General features: G+C 42.0%; 1 protein-coding gene and 1 pseudogene across 1 annotated transcript; one reads left to right on the top strand and one right to left on the bottom strand.

The window, feature by feature from the left end:
- LOC110306565 (mRNA export factor GLE1-like) overlaps nucleotides 1-22,736 on the top strand; it is a 101,056-nt pseudogene that overhangs the window by 38,934 nt on the left and 39,386 nt on the right.
- LOC147001306 (eukaryotic translation initiation factor 1A-like) lies at nucleotides 15,506-16,181 on the bottom strand. Its single transcript, XM_085830575.1, has one exon. It carries the CDS (start codon nucleotides 15,938-15,940, stop codon nucleotides 15,506-15,508), a length of 435 nt encoding a protein of 144 aa, XP_085686701.1. The 5' UTR covers nucleotides 15,941-16,181.

Here is a 22,736-nt window from a genome sequence, read left to right on the forward strand (position 1 = left end):
CAATCAACACACCAAACAAACAAACAAACAAACAAACAAACAAACAAACAAACAGACACTTCTTAGCCAGGCGTGGTAGCCCATGCCTTTAATCCCAGCACTCTGGAAGCGGAGGCAGGTGGATTTCTGAGTTCGAGGCCAGCCTGGTCTACAAAGTGAGTTCTAGGACAAACAGGGCTATACAGAGAAACTCTGCCTCAACAAAACAAAACAAAACAAAACAAAACAAAACAAAACAAAGTGGGGGGCGGAGATGGATATGTTTTCTTACAGTCAAGGCTCATTTTCCACAAAGGCATATCATATGGGATCCTTGTATCATGATGATCCCTCATTGTCCTCATAAGACTATGGTTATATAGAGATCAGCAATTTTACTTACAACACAATTAACAGAGTAGATTTGTAAAGCTGATTTGCTGTCACAGTTGGGAAAGGCTCTTGCTTCCATGCTTGAATACCGGAGTATTCTCAGATAGATGGATGAAACATAATCTCTCAGGTTGTTCTCTGACCTTCACATGGGTGTTTTGGTACTTTGACAAACACACACAAAAACAAACACCCACACACTCATACACTACATGCAACAAATCTTATTTTATACTTTTATTATATATATACAGGTGTTTTGTGTGTATGTCCATCCATAACCACATGCATGCTTGTTGACCATGGAGGTTAAAAGAGGGCATTGGACCCTTGGGTACTGGAGTAGCACATGCTTGTCTGCCACCATGTGGGTGGTGGCAATTATTTCTCTTAACTGGTCTCTTAAACCCCAAAATATTATTTTTAAATGACTTACTACAAGCAATGCTTTCCTTTAATTATGTGGGATGTGGGTTTGGTACCTTGTGCTAGATTTTCATCAGTGCCCTAGTTCATCTGCCTCTAGAGCTTAGCAAGTCACCTGTGTTTCAGTCCCTCCTCCCCAGCAACTTACAAAACATACAAAGAACAAACCAAAACTCAGAAGACCTAACTTCTCTCTGTCTCATTGTTAAACCCTAGAAACTCAAAGTTATAAGGAAGTTGCAGTGAGCTGACAGGGCTGCGGAGGAGGTTGCTCACTCTGTGCAGTACTCACTGAACTAGCAAGAAGACTTGAATTCGATGCAATTCATTTCTGTAAAACTGGTGGGTGTATTATAAACAAACCCCAACAGCATAGCTTCAGTGAGCTTTTATCAGTTCACTTGCATTGGTTCTTGGAAAAGCAGGTTTGACCAACGCAGGACACTCAGAACAACAAATACCACATGTGCTAGAGGATGTTGTAGGTGTTGGCTGGTGGGGCCACAAAGATCCACAAAAAGGGAAAGACTGGATTCTCTGCCTGCAAAGATGCAGCCAACAACAACTTTTGTGGTCTAAATATGCTTGGCCCAGGGTGTTGTAGTATTCGGGAATTCTGGTCTTGTTAGAGTAGATGTGTCACCATGGTCTTGGACTTTTTAAAGACCCTATTCTAGCTGCCTGGAAATCAGTATTTTGCTAGCAGCTTTCACATGAAGATATAAAACTCTCAGCTAGTCCTGCACTTTGTCTGCCTGGATGCTACTATGTTCCTGCCTTAATAATAATGCATGGAACCTCTGAATATTGAAGCCAATCCCAATGAAAAGTTATCCTTATAGAAGTTGCCCTGATTGTGGTGTTTGCTCATGGCAGTCAAACCCCAGCCAAGTCAGAAGTTGATACCAGGGAATGGGGTATCACTGTGACAGGTCTGAAAATGCTTCTCTTTGGGAGAATGTAGATTTTGGGACTTTGGATTTGGAAAGCAGTGGAATGCTTCAAATGGAGCTTACTGGGCTATCTTAGTAGGAATATAGAAGAGTCTGTTACTGAGAGTGATCTGAAATCTGCTGTCCTGGCCCAAGAGATTTCAGTGGAGAAGAACTTCAGTATGTGGCCTAGAGACTGTTTATTTATTTATTTATTTATTTATTTATTTATTTATTTATTTGTATTATGGTGAACAGTATGGCTACTCTCTATCATAGTCTGAAAAGCCAGAATGAGACTAAAATTCAGAAATTCAGATTAATTGCATTGGCAAAGGAGGTCTCAGAAATGCCCATCATAGACTTTGTTCTCTGCTTACATCTCACGAAGAACATTTGGAATATGCATAACTAGCTTAGAAAGGAAAAGTACAAAATAAATAGTATTAACGGGGGGGGGGGGGGAAACACCAGGAAGTGAAATGGTGCTGAATTCTGAGTTCAAGGATATTAAATTGAATTAAGGGAGTTGTAACCTTGTGGCAAGATTTGACACAATGAAATTTAGATCCATTATGCTGGTGCATTGCTTTAATCCCAGGAGATAAAGTCAAGCAGATTTCTGAGGTCAAGGTCAGCCACAGAAAAAGCAAGTTGTAGGTGAAGAAAAGCTTAGATCCAGGCATGGTGGTACACACCTTTAATCCCAGGAGACAGGCATCCAGATCTCTGAGTCAAGGTCAGTCTCCAGGCCAAGATCCTGGACAGTCAAGCTTAGGCAGTGAAGGAGTTGGAAAAGAAGAAGCTGGTGATGTTGTAAGAGAACAAAGGGACCCTGTTCCAGCTTCTGCAAGCAGCAGAACTTGTCAGCTTTGGCCATGTGGCTCTGGCTCTATAGCCAAGAAGAAAAGGAGACTTCTGGGACAATTGGTGCTGGAGTCAGGAAATTAGTGGTGATTATGAAGAGACCAGCATTGCTAAGGTGAAATCTTCAGGGAAATGTCTTCTGAGAACATAAGGAACCTGTATTCCAGAGACAGGCAAGGTTGTGTGTACCTCCTGCTGCAGCTGGACTTGGTAATGTGTTAGAGTCACCCAGGAGGTACTGGTTTTGAGAAAAAAAAAGTTCATAAAAGGACTGTCTTCTGGGAGCTTGAGTTAAGTGACCCCACTCTCTGGTTTCACAAAAGTTCAAGCATGGAGTGACATCCCCAAGGTGTCTGAGGGGAAGCACTTAGTCAATTTCAATCTATAGGAAAAAAAGCAGGAAAGTGAAAGTGGGTTCGTGGGAATCAGCAGCTATTCTGCTAAAGTGCCTGGGGCTAAGTCCTGGAAAGCAGTGAGGATGTGGCAGAGTTCTTGCAGAATATAGACACACCTTTTCTTTATACAAGCTATGAGCTGAGCAATTAATCACAGATTTTCTGAAAGACTCTAGAGACAAAAGTTGCAGCTAAGTGATGTGTAGCCTTGGCTGTCCTGGAACTCACTCTGTAGACCAGGCTGGCCTCGAACTCAGAAATCAGCCTGCCTCTGCCTCCCAAGTGCTGGGATTAAAGGAGTGTGCCACCACGCCCGGCTTGGATATTTTCTTTATTAACATTTGTTTTCCTTCCTTCCTTCTTTCTTTCCTTCCTTTCTTCCTTCCCTTCCTTCCCTTCCTTCCTTCCTTCCTTCCTTCCTTCCTTCCTTCCTTCCTTCCTTCCTTCCTTCCTTCCTTCCTTCCTTCTTTCTTTCTTTCTTTCTTTCTTTCTTTCTTTCTTTCTTTCTTTCTTTTTCTTTCTCTTTTTCTTTTTTTGTTTTTTGAGACAGGGTTTCTCTGTTTAGCCCTAGCTGTTCTGGAACTCACTTTGTAGAGCAGGCTGGCCTGGAACTCAGAAATCTGACTGCCTCTGCCTCTCAAGTTCCTTTATTTACATTTCATCTATATCCCCTTTCTGTTTTTGGGGTTTCTACTTAAAAAAAAAACTGCCCACCCCCTATCCACTGCTCCCCCCCAACTCACTCAATTTTCTTCCTGCCCCTGGTATTCCCCCACACTAGGGTATACAACCTTCATAGGACAAAGGGCCTCTCCTCCCATTAATATCTGTCTAGGACATCCTTTGCTGCATATGTAGCTCGAACCAGGAGTCCCACTATGTGTGCTCTTTGGTTGGTGGTTCAATCCCTGGGAGCCCTGGGAAACTGGCTAGTTCATACTTGTTCCTCCTATGGGACTGCAAACCCCTTCAGCTCCTTGGGTCCTTTCTCTAGCTCCTTTATTGTGGATCCTTATTCTCAGTCCAATGGATGGCTGTGAGCATCCACCTCTGTATTTGTGAGGCACTGGCAGATCCACTCAGGAGAGAGCTTGTAAGGTAGAAAATTTAAGTTTGACCTCCCTAGACCAAGTTAGAGCCAAGAAAAAAAATAGTTGGGCCCTGAAGCACCCTGTTCTGAGAACTGGCTGACCATGAACAGATAATTACACAAGCCGGTTCAGATATCTTTTTCCAAGACCTGGCTGATCACAAAAGTTGAATTAAAATCTTGAGAACAATCTTGAGAATCAGGGAGTTTCCCCTTGTGATTTTTAGTTCCCCCTTGTGATTTTTCACTGGTATTTTCAAATGACACACTCCCTACCCTCTTGGGTTATGGTTTTTTCCTTTAAATACCCGCTTTCCCAGCTACTCGGGGTCGAACTCCTCTACCCCTGCATTGGATACAAGTAGGCCCCAGCACACTGGTTCCTGTCCATAAACCTCGTGCAATTGCAGCACAAATGGTTTCCCGTGAATGACTGGGGCGGGGGGGGGGGTGTCATGACATCCTGAGACTTACGTGAGGGCTTCCTTTCATCAGGGTTCTTTCAAGCTATATCAGGTTCCTGTCAACAAGAACGTGTTGGCATCCACAAAGTGTCTGGGATTGGTGATTGTAAATGGGGTGGATCCCCTAGTGAGTCAGTCCCTAGATGGTCATTTCTTCAGTCTCTACTTCATGCTTTGTCTCTGGAACTCCTTCCATGGGTGTTTTGTTCCACCCTTCTAAGATGGATTGAAGTACCCACACTTTGGTCTTCCTTCGTCTCGAGTTTCATGTGCTTTGTGAATTGTATCTTGGGTATTCAGAGCTTCTGGGCTTCTGGACTAATATCCACTTATCAGTGAGTTCATATCATGTGTGTTATTTTGATATGGGGTTAACTCACTCAGGATGATATACTCCAGATTCATCCATTTGCCTATGAATTTCATAAATTCATTGTTTTTAATCGCTGAGTAGTATTCCATTGTGTAAATGTACCACATTTTCTGTATCCATTTCTCTGTTGAGGGACATATTACTTCATTCCAGCTTCTGGCTATTATAAATAAGGCTGTTATGAACATAGTGGAGCATGTGTCCTTATTACATGTTGAAGCTAAGTCTAGCTCTATGCCCAGGAGTGTTATTTTCTTACCCCTCCTTGTAACTTGTGAAAATTAGAAAGGCCAGGTTTGTATCTGTCTGTGACACCTATAGGACTACCAAACCTGATACAGACCTACAAAGGGCTTTGAAGTACAAAAGCCTCAGTTTTAAAAAAGATTTATTTATTTTTTTTCTAATTGTACACTGCAGCTGTTTTCAGACACACATGAGAAGAGTGTATGGAATCCCATTACAGATGGCTGTGAGCCACCCTGTGTTTCCTGGGAATTGAACTCAAGACTTCCGGAAGATTCATTAGTGCTCTTAAACACTGAGCCATCTATCCAGCCCTAAAAGACTCATTCACAAGGTACAGATATATAAACACACACTAACAAATTTCTCAATCTTACATGATTCTTCCAAATTCTCTTTCTCAGTGCCTTTACTATTGCCCCTTCTGCCACACAGTTTGATGAAGGACATCAAGAGGGGCAGACGGTGGACATCAGAAAGGCTCTGGGGACAGGAACCTCACTGCCATGCAGACATTTCTCCAAGAACTGCTTGAGAGGTATGAAGGACCCTGAGCTGGTGATGGCTTCCATTCTGGGCAAGTAGTCCTCTGGGATGAGAAGCATCATCTTCCAGAACTGGACCTGATACTGCTTCATGAGGGCATTCCCACACAACTCCAAGAAGTCAAACATGAGAGTGGACGTCACATCTGAGAGAGGCTTCATGTTTAAGATCTGTGCCAGCCATTACTTAAGCCATGAGCATGAGGCTCCTTCTGGTTTCTATAGAGCCACTGGAGCTGGCTGGTGGCAGCATAGAAATGGATCATCCCAGACATGGGTTTTAGAAAGTTGTACTTTTGTTCAACCTTGGAATCCATCACTTGGTAGCCAAGCATCCCTTGAGAATCCTCCAAAGTCATCCCCTCCTTGAAAGGTGGGTAGAAATGAACAGAGTATGGACACTTGTGGAGAAGAGCACCTCCAACATGTGCACCTGCACATACAAGCACACACAAATACACATCACATGTGTACAAATGCATATGCACAGAAGAATTCACATGGTTTTTGCTGTAACTGAGAGGTGTGAACTGTTTTTATAAAGGAGTTTTCTTCTCAGGACTGAGGATGCCAGTAAAGTCGCCAGGTACAATACTTTGTGTGTGTGTGTGTGTGTGCAGGGTTTGTCAGCTTAATTATTATGGTACTCCAACCTCCCAGGTCAGAAATTCTAGACTACTCACGTTGACTCACTTCCTTTAAAATATCCAAACACATTTCTTTAGCTCTCTGTTAGGTCCAGGATAGCTTGACGACATTATGGGTCAGGCGAGGCATCTGACATGACTAGGTCCCTAGAAGTTGTCCAGATCCAAGAGGTTGCAACCTTCCTCTGAGGTTCCTGCTTCTGCTCTTCTGGCCCTAACATATCAGTTCAACAGGAGTAGAAACTGGCAAGTGGATGTCATACCACATTCTATGGATCTGGGTGGTGACCAACTTGGGTCTGAGCTTTGGGTGGTTTCTCCTGGGACCTTCTGTCCTGGGTGTGTGTTGACACATGCCTCCTATCTGCAGTTGGTGTTCCATGCTGCTGTTCTCCCAGATTGGCACTGCTCACCTCTGGGTGCTGTTGGCCACCACACTGGTTTTGTTACTTTCTTTTATCTCATGCTTCTTCTTCTTTCCTTAGACCTGGAACATGGTAGACAGTTTCTTCATCACCTCCTCTACAGGGAATTTGTCTAGAGATTTAAAGGGGAACCCTGTCTTTGATTCTCCGTACAGGTGTCTCATTGCTGGAATAGAGATGCAAAAAAGTCTTACATGAAATTATAAATAAGCAATCACCAGCTTCATGTCGTCCTGCTGCCGAAACATAGCTGGGCCATGGAAAGATTTGGAAATGTTCCCTTCCTGGCGTTGGTTGCTTAGCTGCATTTTCTAATGAGCTTCTCTGGTCACACCCCTCCTGGTTTACAGCTCTCTAATGGATTCCTCTCATGCTCTTATTAAAATCTAAACCCTTCAAGCTCTATGTGGTGTAGCCTAGCTTGGCACCTGCACCTTCTTGCACACAAGTGTCTTTGCCTCAGTTACTCCAGGTTCTGTTTCTTCGCCATGCTAAGCTTTAACCTGGGCTCTTTACAGTTGCAATTTCAGCACCCTAGATTATTCTTAGCCCCTTCTCTACCACCATGGCTGACTTTCTTACTTGCCAGGTTGGGATTTCTTATCTGACAATGCTGTGAAAGAAGGAGTCAGTGATTCTGCTCAGTTTCTCCTTGTCTCACTTCTGCTTCTATCCTTCCTAGGGTTCAGTACAGGACACAACTATCCTGGCATTTCTTCATTTATCACTTTTCTTCCCCACTTTAGCCAAATGATCCTCTCCATCTGCAAGGACAGAGACTTGTCTCTTGATAACATCCTGCCTTCATATGGAATACTGATTATATGTCAGGCACAGTGTTGGTTTTAATAGGTTTGGACCCCATAGACTCATGTGTTTGAATACTGGACCCATAGGGAGAGAGCATTATTAGGAGGTACGGCCTTATTAGAGTAGGTGTGACCTCCGTGGAGGAAGTATGTCACAGTGGACGTGGGCTTTGAGGTCTTATATATACACACTAAAGTTATTCCCAATGTGGAAGATACTCTCCTGGCTGCCTTCAGATAAAAAATACAACTCTCAGCTACTTCTCCAGCAGCATTTCTGCCAGCATGCTACCATGCTTCCTGCCATAATAATAATGATAATGGATTAAACCTCTGAAACTGTAAGCCAGCCCCATTTAAATGTTTGCCTTTGTAAGATTTTTCTAGTTATGTTGTACCTTCAAAACAATAAAACTCTATCTAAGACAGGCACTGTGAATCCAAACCCTTGCTGTCCTACATTTTATAGTCTAGTAGCATACAGATAACACCAATTGAAGAGATAATTTAAGTTATTTCAAGTCATAATAGTTTGTCTGATAATGTGCGAATAAGGGGATAGATTGAGTATCAGAGAATGTAGGGGTAACAGGGTAGTTATATACAGGGATAGTGTCTCAGTTTAGTTTCCATTGCTCTGATAAAACACCATGAGCAGAAACAATCTGTGGAGGAAAGTGTTCATTATCCATTCAGTTGGGAGCTCAAGCCAGAAACCTGGAGGCAGAAGCCAATACAGAGGCCATGGAGGCATGCTGCTTACTGATGTGCTCCTCATGGCTCGCTTTGTCTACTGACACAAGCACGGATACAGATACACAGACAGACACACAGATACAGATACATACAAACATTCACAGGCTCACATAGACATAACAAAAAGAGAAATACACAACCACACACACAGAGATGTACACAGACAAGCAGGCACACACAGATTTATATACACAGAGACACATGGTCACATGCACACACAGGCTAAAATATATCTTAAGAACAACAACAACAAGAACAACAACAACAACAAAACAAAAGCCTTCCCCTTGCAGTGGGAAGGCCTGTCCACATCACTCTCGCCACTTTGCTAGCTGAGCCAACTTGTCCTGAGCTCTCACATTTTCAGTGCCTCGAGTGCCTCAGTGTCCTCATTTATACCTGAGAGGATGACACTTGATACCTCACCTTACTGTTCTGTGTGGATAAGTAACAAGATGAGTGTGCTCTGTGGTGGGATTAAAGGTGTGTGCCACCAGACCCCACATGTGGGGAGGGACTCTAAAGGTTACTTATTGCTAATAATATTACCTAGTGATGAGGTTTTAGGTTCTTGGTAGGCTCAGACCTCGTGTAAGAGATGTGGCTTCATGAGAGGTAACTCAGGTGAAAGGCAAGGCAAGGAAACAGAACAGGGCAGGAGACTCATTAGCAGAAGCTTTAATAATGAAAGGTAGTTTTCATTGGCAGACATATTTTACACATGACTGGCCATTTAACATACCCAGAGGGAGGCAGCTCATCTGCATGTTGAAGGCTCTGACACCTTATGGAAAACTGCAACTCCAATCTATGTAGGCACAGTTGGGCTCTTCTATCAGAGATTTTATGGATTTCAATCCCCACCACTTTTATTATGGAGGACATTTGTTTGGAAATGGGGTTGCCTCCCTGTTCCTTTGATATATGCAGAGCTAGTGTCAAGGGTAGAGCAGATTGCATGCAGTCCATTAGCAGCTGCTATGGAGGATGCTACAGCAGGAGGGTGGGATTCAGAGGAGCGCAGGTTGGGAGACAGTGTGGGAGTCATGGGAGCACAATGGCTATTGAGTTGGAGGCCCAAGGTATATTCATCTAAAGAAACTGTGCTTTTCTTGGTTCTACCAGGTCTCATGGGGTATAGTTGATCCATTTATTGATTAATTCAGTTAGTAAAGTTTTTGGATGACCTATGGTGTGTTTGACTACAGTCTGGCATGTGATATCCTGGGGACCATATTTGGCCTGACCCATTGCTTTGCATGTTCTTTTTGTTTGTTTGGGGTTTGAATAGAGTTGACAATAGTTGCCTCAGAGGTAGGGTAGCACACAAAGCTAGAAGTAGTTACTCTGGGTGTGCACCTTTTGGTATGGTGGAAACTAGCAAGTTGGAATAGAGAGAGTAGAAGGTAGGGAGGAAGGGCCAGAGGTCCTTTGGAAATCTGGAAGGCTGATCTGTTAAGACTCTTCATGAGTGAGCTGAGATCTTTGGATAGCTGAGAGCACAGAAGCAAATAGTTGGATTAAAGTTTCCACATTATGAATCAACTCAGGGAGCCTGAAGGTGGTGGTGTGTTTGGGGCCAACCTTTTCTACCTAGTGAGATCCAGGCCAGCTAGGGCTACTTAGACTCTGTCTCAAATTAGTCAACCAACCAGGCGATTAACCAACCAACCAGCCACCCAACCCAACCCAGATACCTACCAGGGGGAGAGAATTACTCTGATAGTTGAGTCATGGTGTTTACCTCTGATTTGGTCTTGAGGTCTTAGAAGAATGACTGTATCTTATGGTTCCATGCTGCCATGACCACGGCAACTTTTATAAAGGAAAATATTTAACTGGGACTGGCTTACAGTTCAGAGGTCCAGTCCATTTTCATCATGGAAGGAATATGGCAGCATGGAGGTAGACATGGTTCTGGAGAGGTAGCTGAGAGTTGTACATGCAGATTGGGAGGTAGCAGGAAGAGAGAGACACTGGGCCTAGCTTAAGCATTTGAAATCCGGAGTCCATCCCCAAAGACATACTTCCGTCAACAAGGGTACACCTCCAAGGTCTCTCTCAAGTGGCACTACTATCTAAGGACCACTTATTCAAAAATATGAGCCAATAGAACCATTCATATTAAATCCATGAGAGGCTATATCGTAATAGCTCTTTTTCTCATTATTATATTGTTTGATATAAACTAAATGAGGAGGAATTTATTTTACTCATAGTTTCACATCAGGGTGATTTGTTGTCCTATGCTCTTGGACAGAGCATCATGGACAGAGGAGCATGTGGCAGAGGCTGCTCCTCTCTTGGTGGACAGGAAGTGAGAATGAGAGATTGTCTAGGACAAGTCCAACCTTCAAAGTCTTGCTTTTTCCAACTATGTCCTATCTCTTTACTTTGCTTGAACCTCCCAAAACATTGCCAGCAGCTGGGGCCCAGGTGTTTGATACATGAGCCTGTAAGAGAGCATTTCTTATTAAAATCATAGGAGTGGTCATAAAATCTACCTTTGACCTGATCGGCATTCAAGAGAGTTGGAAATGGATTTAACCATTAAGCTATGCTCTTGATTAAGCTCTAAAAACTTAGCTTCCACCTGCTTCTCCCTCTAGCAGCATTTATCAATAAACAAGTGAATACTAAAGTGGAGTGAATGCCTGTACTATTCTTAAGTCTGAATACATTTGAGCTGTAGGTAAAGAAGAACATTTGCTAACTTGAGCTTTTGAGTATAATCACCCAGTATTTTATTCACCGATGGAATCTTACAGCTGACTTCGTTTTTCAGTGTACATAGGGTGAGTTCTAACAATCTGCCTTTTGAAATGTACAGACTAATTACTGTTCAGATGTTCTTCTGACCTTACTTTACATATGCTGGGCTAGGAAAGCAGGGCTACTATGGTGATTTGAATGAGAGGGCCTCCCTACCCCCATTTGGCTCCTCAATTTGAATGTTTGGTTTTCAGTTGGTAGATTGTTTAGGAAGGATTAGGAGGTGTGGCCTTGCTAGAAGAAGTGTGTCATTGAGGGTGAGCTTTGAGATTTTCTTTCTTTTTTTTTTTTTGATTGAGACTTTCTTTTATTAGATATTTACTTTATATACATTTCAAATGCAATCCCGAAAGTCCCCTACACCCTCCCCCCTCCCCCCACATCCTGCTCCCTTACCCACCCACTCCAAATTCTTGACCCTGGCAATATCAAGGGGCCTCTCTGTTTGGGCCAACCTGCAGCTCTCATGGCTGGGTTTGAGTCTGGGATGCATCTTGGAACTGAAAGAAAGGAGGGAATCTAGGCGGGTGAAGAGAGAAATGGAGTCAAGACTGTATTCTGATCAAGACTCAACTTTAATGTTGGCGAACACCCTTTATAAAGAAGAGGGGAGACCCATTCCCAGTCATGCAAAGTTCCTTTGAAGTTGTCAGATCAGCCTTTTAATAGGAACTTTCAAGGATCACAGTTCAGTTCTAACTTCAGAAAATCTTGGAGAACTGGTTCAGCCTCAGGCAGGTAGCAGGTAGTGGCACATTGAAGGAGAGGTATGAGAGGCAGCACAGCAGGTGGCTCTGCCTCAGAGGTGGATGGTCTGAGGCCAGCCTAGCTAGGCTTGAAGGAGGTAACACCTCTCTTCCCAGTGATGGCCTCGTAGGCCATCTTCTGCTACATATGCAGCTAGAGATAAAAGCTCTGGGGGTAAAGGTTAGTTCATATTGTTGTTCCACCTATAGGCTTGCAAACCCCTTCAGCTCCTTGGGTGCTTTCTCTAGCTTCTCTATTGGGGGCCCTGTGTTCCATCTTATAGATGACTGTGAGCATCCACTTCTGTATTTGCCTGCACTGGCATAGCCTCATATGAGACAGCTATAACAGGGTCCCTTCAGCAAAACCTTTCTGGCATATGCAATAGTGTCTGGGTTTGGTGGTTGATTATGGGGTGGATCCCCAGGTGGGGTAGTCTCTGGATAGTCCATCCTTTAGTCTTAGCTTTACACCTTTTCTCTGTAACTCCTTTCATGGGTATTTTGGTCCCTATTCTAAGGAGGAATGAAGTATCCACTCATTGGTCTTCCCTCATTTTGATTTTCTTGTGTTTTGCAAATTGTATCTTGGGTGTTCTATGTTTCTGGGCTAATATCCACTTATTAGTGAATGCATATATAACGACTTCTTTTGTGATTGGGTTATCTCACTAAGGATGATATCCTCCAGATACATCCATTTGTCAATGAATTTCATAAATCCATTGTTTTTAATAGCTGCGTAGTACTCCATTGTGTAAATGTACCACATATTCTGTATCCATTCTTCTGTTGAGGAATATCTGGGTTCTTTCCAGCTTCTGGCTATCATAAATGAGGCTGCTATGAACATAATGGAGCATGTGTTCTTAGTACCAGTTTGAACTTCTTCTGGGTATATGCCCAGGAGAGGTATTGCTGGATCTTCTGGGAGAGGCTGAGGTTACTTTCAAAAGCCCAATTCATGCCCAGTCTCTCACTCTCTGCCTCTGGTTTTTAGATCAGGATGTAAGTCTCAGCTACTGTTTTAGTGCCATGCCTATTTACCTAGTGCTTTGCTCCCCACAATGATGATCAGGAACTCACCCTCTGAAACTGTAGGCAATCCCCTAATGAAATGCTTCATCTGTAAATTGCCTTGGTCATGGTGTCTTGGTGTTAGAATAGTAATAAGGACTGAAGAGATTTCTTTGCATGTGAGAGTGCTTGCTGCTTGTTCAAGGAGCTGGAGCTGGAGCCGGAGCCCGAGTCGAAGCCGGAGCCTAGCTGGAGCCGAGCTGGAGCCGAGCCAGAGCCGGAGCCCAAGACCAAGCAAGTCCCTTTCTGGTAGTAGGTCTCCTGTGCCTGAGAAGTGCCAGAAACATGATTCTTCAAGTAGATCTAAATCTCTAGCATCTGTAGATCACCTGAGGTCCCAATTCTGGACACTGTCCAGATCAGTTCACAGTGACAGTTAAACTGTAAATCACTTGCCCTGGAGGCCTTTTAAAAACAAACAACAACAACAAAACCAAATTCCCAAACCTTACTTGCTAAAAATTTTGGTAAGTATGTGTTTTTATGTGATGTGGAATTTGGGTGGGTTTTGGTTGAGTTTCTTTGTAGATATGGACGACCAAGGGTTTGTTGAAAACTAATTGTATTAAATGTCTTTTGATAAGCCTTCTGCTCAAAGTTTTGTGACTGTCTGAAGTATACAGTTTGTGTATATTGTTAGAGCTCATTTATAACTAAAGCATTTAATTTTTTGTACTAGAAAAACTTTTGAATATTTTAATTCACTTTTCAGATATGGTAACTCAAGATTAGTTTAATTACTCAATTAAATTAATGAATAGTTTTGGACACTTTAAAAGAGCTCATAATTGCCTGCTACTATGGCTCTAGGGCTCATGATATCTTCCATCTCCTGTAGGCACCTGAATACATAAAGCTCATACAAATATACATCAATAAAATAAGTCTTGACAAAGAAAGGAATGAAGTAGAACAGGTAGGAAAGGGGGCTGGAGAGATGGTTCGGAGGTTAAGAGCACTGGCTGCTCTTCCAAAGGTCCTGAGTTTAATTGCCAGCAAACACATAGTGGCTCATAACCACCTATAGTAGTATCCAATGCCCTCTTCTGGTGTGTCTGGAGGCAGCTATAGTACTCATATACATGAAATAAATAAGTCTTAAAAAAAAAAAAGCTGGGCAAGGTGGTCCACACCTTTAATCCCAGCACTTAGGAGGCAGAGGCAGGTGGAGCTCTGAGTTTGAGGCCAGCCTGATCTACAAAGTGAGTTCCAGGACAGCCGGGGCTATACAGAGAAATCCTGTCTCAAAATACCACCACCCCAAAAAAAGATCAGGTAGGAAAAATCAGAATGGTTGAAAGAAGGTGGTAAATTTCCATACAGATACATGAGCTATATTGAACTCAATTCTAGAAAGTCAACTCTACAAGTAGTTAGAATCGGTACAGGCCTGATACAGATTCAGATGGTGAATTATCACAGTAAGGAGCATTCTCTTGTGAGTGCCACGCGGTATTGGGGAGGATGAGATCTACAACCCATCCAGAGTAAGAAGATGGTTTGGGAAGAGACCTGCATTCTTCCAAAACATCCTGGTAGCACAGCAGACACTTGTGGTCATAGTGCTTGCAGGCTTGTGTTGGGGAGTCCCCTCCTGGCTTGCCAGCAGAGACCATCAGACTACATTGATCTTTTTCTTTTTCAGAAATCATGTAATCATTTACTTTCATTATACACCAGAGATATAATAAACATATTAAAAAGAAAAACATGTTTATATACCAACATGTTTTTAATGTGTCTCTGTTTCTGGACTCCTCCATTCAGAAAACAGGAACCTCATTTTCATTAAGCTGTGGCTCCTTTTCCATTAACCTAAGCTTAGTTTAAGGAAAACTTAGCTTGCTTGTACAATTATGTAACTAACTTTACTCAACATACAGTAATTCATTTTCCAAAGCCTCAATACAGAAGGTAACTTCTTGATAATGGCTTAACACAAAGGACCTACTTTACAAAGTAAACACTACTTTATGTGCTCTTAACAACTACCTGCTTTGAATATGTCTCTATGCAGGAATCAGAAGAGATTGACTTCTCTCGTTTATTTTTATACTTTTTTGAGTATGCCTTACAGGATTCTATCTAAACATTGCCACTGTTATATTTGTAAACACAGGAAATGATCATCTCCTCTAAGCATTGAATTTCTGCAATGCCTAATTTTTAAAACTCAAAATTGCTACCCATCTCACTTTAAAACTGCACTGTACGATGCGACAACTTGTGAGTGAAAAAAACTTAAAGGATCAAGCTAATGCATACAACCAGGGCCAGAAATGAAAGGTCACAAATGAAATGGCAGTCTCTTAACAGTGCACACTGCTGTGTCCTGAGTTCAATTATACCAATAAGCACAAAGTGTTAACTTGTCACTTAAGATAGATAACTCAACATCTTAGGTTTTCAAAGAAATATAATACTTCAAAACATAAAAGTCATCAGTTTGCATTAAGAAGACACACGCATGCCAAATGAAGTTATACTTAACAGCTGAGTGTCAAGATGCCAATTGTGTTAAGCTATCTTCAGAGAAATTGGAAGGTAGCATGCTTAGGTCAGGTTAGATATCATCAATGTCTTCATCTTCATCTCCAATATCATCAAACACGATTTCATCATCATCCCCAGGACCAAATGTGTCCGTTTCATTGATTTTGGCATGTTCTGGAAGCTCTCCATAGGCCTTCAGATTTCTTGCTTCATCTGGATTGTACTTTAAGATTACATCAGCTTTGTTATCTTGATAGTCTCGTAGACCAATCAATATAATGTCTGAGGTATTTATCCAAACCTTTTTTCTCAACTTCCCTCTTATGTGGCACAGCCTCCTTACACCATCAAAACACATTGCTTCCAACCGTCCACATCCCAGCATTTTGGTCACCTGAGCATACTCTTGCCCATATTCTTTAAACACCAACTCTCTTTTCTCTGATTCATTTTCATTTTTACCTCTGCGCCTGTTTTTGCCTCCTTTGCCTTTATTCTTTGGCATGATGGAAAAGGCAACCACAGGAGTCGGGTGAGGGACTCCTGGCAGACAGTGGCTGAAAGTGGCTGTGATTCACTTCCAAGAGCTACTATACTCTTAGGATGGGTGCCAGGAAGTATCTAACAGTGGTAGATCTGAAAGCAACTCATATAAGTATAGAAGATCCACAAACCACAAAATGTTCCAGAGTCCTGTCTTCTGAGAGTTACAAAATAGTACTTCGGCTTCTGGCCTGGTGCTCAGGAAGGTGTAGTATCTCCAGTAGTGACAAAATGCAGCAGGACTCCTTTACCTTTCCAGTTCCTGCATTGACCTTTTAAAAAAATTAAATAAGTTTTCGTTGGAAATCTATTTGGGAAATAATTATTTATCAATATTTCTGCACACAACATTGAATTGTATAGCTTTTTTTAATTAGATATTTTCTCTATTTACATTTCAAATGTTATTCCCTTGCCTAGTTTCCCCTCCAAAACCCCCCTATTCTCTACCCTCCTGCTGCTCCCTAAGCCACCCACTCTTGCTTACTGCCCAATGCATTCCCCTGTACTGGAGCATAGAACCTTCACAGGACCAAGGGCCTCTCCTCCAATTGATGACTGACTAGGCTATCCTCTAGTACATATGCAGCTAGAGCCATGAGTCCTTTGATGTGTTTTCTTTAATTTTTAGTTTAGTCTCAGGGAGCTCTGGGGGTTCTGGTTAGATCATATTGCTCTTCCTCCTAGGTGGATGAATTGTATAGCTTAATAAAAAATTGTACTTATCACTCTGAGGAATGTGGTTCTATATTTAAAAAGCAGTCTAAGACTTCATAGAACACTTAGTAGATTCAGATACCATTTTAATACATTTTTAACTAGTTTAGAATAGCCAAGATTACAAGTTCGTTGGTGTTCAGGCCTTTAATATATCACAAGAACACAAAATATGTACCCCTGCACTTTAAATGGACATGCTTGGGGCGTAATAAAAACAATTTCAGGACTGGAAAGATTGCTCAATGCTTGAAAGCACTGACTATTCTTTTAGAGGTCATGCATTCTCTTCCCAAGAACCAAACAGTGGTTCACAACCATGTGTAATGGGTACTGAAGCGCTCTTTAGGTTCTTGTGTCTAAGACAGGTAGAGTATGGTCATAGATATAAATTACTCTTAAAAATTTTTTTTTCGGTTCACAGAAGAATGAAAAATTGAAGAAAGTCACAGGTTGTGTTACTTAGATCCACTTTTGGACACAAAATAACACATGAAAGCAGTTGACACAGGCACATATGACAACTGCATGAAGTCATGGTGCATCCAGTGAAAACAGAAAAGCAAAGGCCAACCAGAAAGTTCATCTCCATCTCCTTAAGATGTGAGAAAGGCTTAGTAGCAAACCAACCAGCCAGAATAGTACAAAACAAATTAACAACAACAACAACATCCCCAGAAACACTATTGAGTTCATTTTGTGGTGGCCATCTCCTTCTGGGTATGGGGCTTTCCCTTAAGAGTGGTTTCGTACATAGTGAGACCCCCTTGGAGAAAACCAACTTTTCCTTTGGGAGCAGATACTAGAGATAGTGTCTGGAACCAAACCAGGTCCTCTGCAAGAACAGCCAATGCTCTGAACAACTGAGCTATTTCTCCAGTCCCTATCTGCTAGTTTTTACAAATGACATTTAAAAGCATACAAATGAAAGCTAACTGAAAGCTTTGTGTTCTCCAAGTCCAGCCTTTTTGAGACTTTACTTTTGGCCATTGCTATGGTGAGCACAAGACACACTGTGCATCCATTTCAAATTCTACCTTTCCCCTCATAGTCCTATTAACCTATATCATAGTGCTTGAAGAAGCCTTGAATATTTGCTACCCCTAACACTTACCATAACTCACTCTTACTTTTCTGGACCAAGGCTAGGACCACACTAGTAATCATTATCTTTTGTTTCTAGTTTTATTTCTGTGGCTGTTGTTAAAATACTCCAGCCAAACACAATTTCCAGGAGGAAGGATTTCTCTGGTTTACAATTCCAGGTTACAACCCACCAAGAGATGTCAAGGCAGCTAGTGAAATCCCACACACACTCCAAAGCAAGAGGGACTTGCTTCCTTGCAGAGAAGGAAGGAGGGAGGTAAGAAGGCAGGTAAGGCACTTCATGAAAGACCCCAGTTTCTGAGCAGTCTAGTCACCAAGGAAGGCCACAAGAGGTTCTAGACATGGTTGTGGCCAGGTTTCCTCTGCTCTGTAGCTTAAACAACCCTCAAAGAAAAATGGAAAATATATGTTCTCCCAGAACTTTCCATAACCAGAATCCAAATCCATGACCTACCTGGTGAGTACCATCTTCTTTGATGGATGACTAAGAGACTTTAGATTGATGATTCTTTCTTCCTGAGATAGGGTTTTTCTGTGTATTCGAGGCTGTCCTGGAACTCTTTCTACAGAACAGATTGGCCTAGGTCAGATGTCCTATGCCTATGTCTCCCAAAGTGAAGGCAGCAAGAGAGACTACTGTGTCTCACCCTGGGCAGAGCTTGAGTATATATACATGTCCCCAAAGCCCCGCCTCTACAATGACACACCTCTAATCCAAAAAGGCCACACCTACCAATAATACCACACCTAGCTCCAAGAATAATTCAATCACCACACCAAACAAACAAACAAACAAACAAACAAATAGACACTTCTTAGCTGGGCATGGTCATCCACACCTTTAATCCCAGCACTCTGGAAGCAGAGGCAGGTGGATTTCTGAGTTCAAGGCCATCCTGGTCTACAAAGTGAGCTCCAGGACAGCAAGGGCTATACAGAGAAACCCTGTCTCAAAAAAATAAATAAATAAATAAATAAATAAGGCCACTTCTTACTGCCTACTGGTTTTCTATGGTAATGAAAAACAAAACAGGCTACTGAGGACAAAGTTAAAATAATGAATGTGGGAAATCAGAAACACATAGATGAAAACCTGGGATGTAGGGTTGACAGAAAGGAATGGTGCTGGAGATATGGCCCAGTGGTTTTTAGCATTGAATGCCCTTCGAAGGTCCTGAGTTAAAATCCCAAAAAACCACATAGATGCTCACAACCATCCATAAATACATCTGACACTTCCTTGTGGCACATCTAAAGACAGTTACAGTGTAATTAGATATAACAATAAACAAATTAAATCAGAGTGACCAGTGGTCTTGAATTAAAATCCCAGCAACCACATGATGGCTCAAAACGAGTAGTACAACTATAGTGTATTCATATATATGAAATAAATGAATTAATTAATCTAAAAAAAAAAAGGAATTCGGTGTGGTGGTACTCGTCTTTAATCCCAGCACTCGGGAGGCAGAGGCAGGCAGATTTCTGAGTTCGAGGCCAGCCTGGTCTACAAAGTGAGTTCTAGAACAAAGAGGGCTATACAGAGAAACCCTATCTCAACAAAACAAAAAAAAGTGGGGGTGGAGATGGCTATGTTTTCTTACAGTCAAGGATCATTTTTCACAAAGGCATATCATATGAGATGCTTGTATCATGATGATCCCTCATTGTCCTCATAGGACTATGGTTATATAGAGATCAGCAATTTTACTTACAGCACAATTAACAGAGTACATCTGTAAAGCTGATTTGCTGTCACAGTGGGGGAAGGCTCTTGCTTCCATGCTTGACTACCGGAGTATTCTCAGATAGATGGATGAAACAGAATCTCTCAGGTTGTACTCTGACTTTCACACGGGTGTTTTGGTACTTTGACAAACACACACAAAAACAAACACCCACACACTCATATACTACATGCAACAAATCTTATTTTATACTTTTATTATATATATAAAGGTGTTTTGTGTGTATGTCCATCTGTAACCGCATGCATGCTTGGTGACCATGGAGGTTAAAAGAGGGCATTGGACCCCCTGGGTACTGGAGTAACACATGCTTATCTGCCACCATGTGGGTGGTGGCAATTATTGCTCTTAACTGGTCTCTTAAACCCCAAAATATATTATTTTTAAATGACTTACTATAAGCAATGCTTTCCTTTAATCATGTGGGATGTGGGTTTGGTACCTTGTGCTAGCTTTTCATGAGTGCCCTAGTTCATCTGCCTCTAGAACTTAGCAAGTCACCTGTGTTTCAGCCCCTCCTCCCCAGCAACTTACAAAACATGCAAAGAACAAACCAAAACTTCAGAAGACCTAACTTCTCTCTGTCTCAGTTTAAACCCCAGAAACTCAAAGTTATAAGGAAGTTGCAGTGAGCTGACAGGGCTGAGGAGGAGGTTGCTCATGCCACGCAGTACTCACTGCTCAAGCAAGAAGACTTGGATTCGATGCAATTCATTTCTGTAAAACTGGTGGATGTATTATAAACAAACCCCAACAGCATAGCTTCAGTGAGCTTTTATCAGTTCACTTGCATTGGTTCTTGGAAAAGCAGGTTTGACCAACACAGGGCACCCAGAACAACAAACACCACATGTGCTAGAGGAAGTTGTAGGTGTTGGCTGGTGGGGCCACAAAGATCCACAGAAAGGAAAAGACTGGATTCTCTGCCTGCAAAGATGCAGCCAACAGCAACTTTTGTGGTCTGAATATGCTTGGCCTAGGGTGTTTTAGTATTCGGAATTCTGGACTTGTTAGAGTAGATCTGTCACCATGGTCATGGACTTTTTAAGACCCTCAATCTAGCTGCCTGGAAGTCAGTATTCTGCTAGCAGCTTTCAGATGAAGACATAAAACTCTCACCTCCTCCTGCACTTTGCCTGCCTGGATGCTACTATGTTCCTATCCTTAATATTAATGCATGGAACCTCTGAATATTAAAGCCAGTCCCAATGAAATGTTATCCTTATAGAAGTTGCCCTGATTGTGGTGTTTGTTCATGGCACTCAAACCCTAGCTAACACAAAACTTGGTATCAGGGAATGGGGTATTGCCTTGACAGGTCTGACAATGCTTCTCTTTGGGAGAATGTAGGTTTGGGGACTGTGGATTTGGAAAGCAGTGGAATGCTTCAAATGGGGCTTAGTGTGCTATCCTTAGTAGGAATATGGTAGAGTCTGTTACTGAGAGTGATCTGAAATGTGCAGTCCTGGACCAAGAGATTTCAGTGGAGAAGAACTTCAGTATGTGTCTTAGCGACTGTTTTTTTTTTTTTTTTTTTTTAATGTAGTATTTTGGTGAACAGTATGGCTACTCTTTATCATAGTCTAAAAAGCCAGAATGAGACTAAGATTCAGAAATTGAGATTATTTGCATTGGCAAAGGTGGTCTCAAAAATGCCCATCATAGACTTTGTTCTCTGCTTACATCTCATGAAGAACATTTAGAATATGCATAACTAGCTTAGAAAGGAAAAGTACAAAATAAATAGTATTAAAGGGGGTGGGGCACCAGGAAGTGAAATGGTGCTGAATTCTGAGTTCAAGGACATTAAATTGAATTAAGGGAGTTTTGACCTTGTAACAAGATGTGACACAATGAAATTTAGATCCAGTAAGGTGGTGCATTGCTTTAATCCCAGGAGATAAAGCCAAGGAGATCTTTGAGATGAAGGTCAGCCAGAGACAGAGCAAGTTCTAGGTGAAGAAAAGCTTAAATCAAGGCATCGTGGTACACACCTTTAATCCCAGGAGTCAGGCATCCAGATCTCTGAGTCAAGGTCAATCTCCAGGGAAAGATCCAGGACAGTCAAGATTAGGCCGTGAAGGAGTTAGAAAAGAGGAAGCTGGTGATGTTGTAAGAGAAGAGAGGTACTATGTTTCAGCCCCTGCAAGCAGCAGAACTTGTCAGCTTTGGCCATGTGGCTCTGGCTCTATAGCCAAGAATAGGAGACTTGAAACAATTGGTGGTGGAGTTAGGAAATTAGTGGTGATTATGAAGAGACCAGCATTGCTAAGGTGAAATCTTCGGGGAAATGTTTTCTGAGAACCCAAGGAACCTGTGTTCCAGAGATAGGCAAGGTTGTGTGTACCTCCTGCTGCAGCTGGACTTGGTAATGTGTTAGAGTCACCCAGGTGGTACTGGATTTGAGAAAAAAAAAAAAAAAGGTCATAAAAGGACTGTCTTCTGGGAGCTTGACTTAAATGACCCCACTCTCTGGTCTCACAAAAGTTCAAGCATGGAGTGACATCCCCAAGGTGTCTGAGGGGAAACACTTAGTCAATTTCAATGTATAGGAAAAAAAGCAGGAAAGTGAAAGTGGGTTCCTGGGAATAAGCAGCTATTCTGCTAAAGTGCCTGGGGCTAAGTCCTGGAAAGCAGTGAGGATGTGGCAGAGTTCTTGCAGAATACAGACACATCTTGTCTTTATACAAGCTATGAGCTGAGCAATTAATCACAGATTTTCTGAAAGACTCTAGAGACAAAAGTTGCAGCTAAGTGCCTCTTCTTCTTCTTCTTCTTTATTATTATTATTATTGGATATTTTCTTTATTAACATTTGTTTTCCTTCCTTCCTTCCTTCCTTCCTTCCTTCCTTCCTTCCTTCCTTCCTTCCTTCCTTCCTTCCTTCCTTCCTTCCTTCTTTCTTTCTTTCTTTCTTTCTTTCTTTCTTTCTCTCTTTCTCTCTTTCTCTCTTTCTCTTTTTCTTTTTTTGTTTTTTGAGACAGGGTTTCTCTGTTTAGCCCTAGCTGTTCTGGAACTCACTTTGTAGAGCAGGCTGGCCTGGAACTCTGAAATCTGACTGCCTCTGCCTCTCAAGTTCCTTTATTTACATTTCATCTATATCCCCTTTCTGTTTTTTGGGTTTCTACTTAAAAAAAAACTGCCCTCCCCCTATCCACTGCCCCCCCCATCTCACTCACTTTTTCT

The sequence above is a fragment of the Mus caroli genome, unplaced genomic scaffold (assembly GCF_978045245.1).
Source record: "Mus caroli unplaced genomic scaffold, Mus_caroli_1 scaffold_14, whole genome shotgun sequence".
NCBI classification, from domain to species: Eukaryota; Metazoa; Chordata; class Mammalia; order Rodentia; family Muridae; genus Mus; species Mus caroli.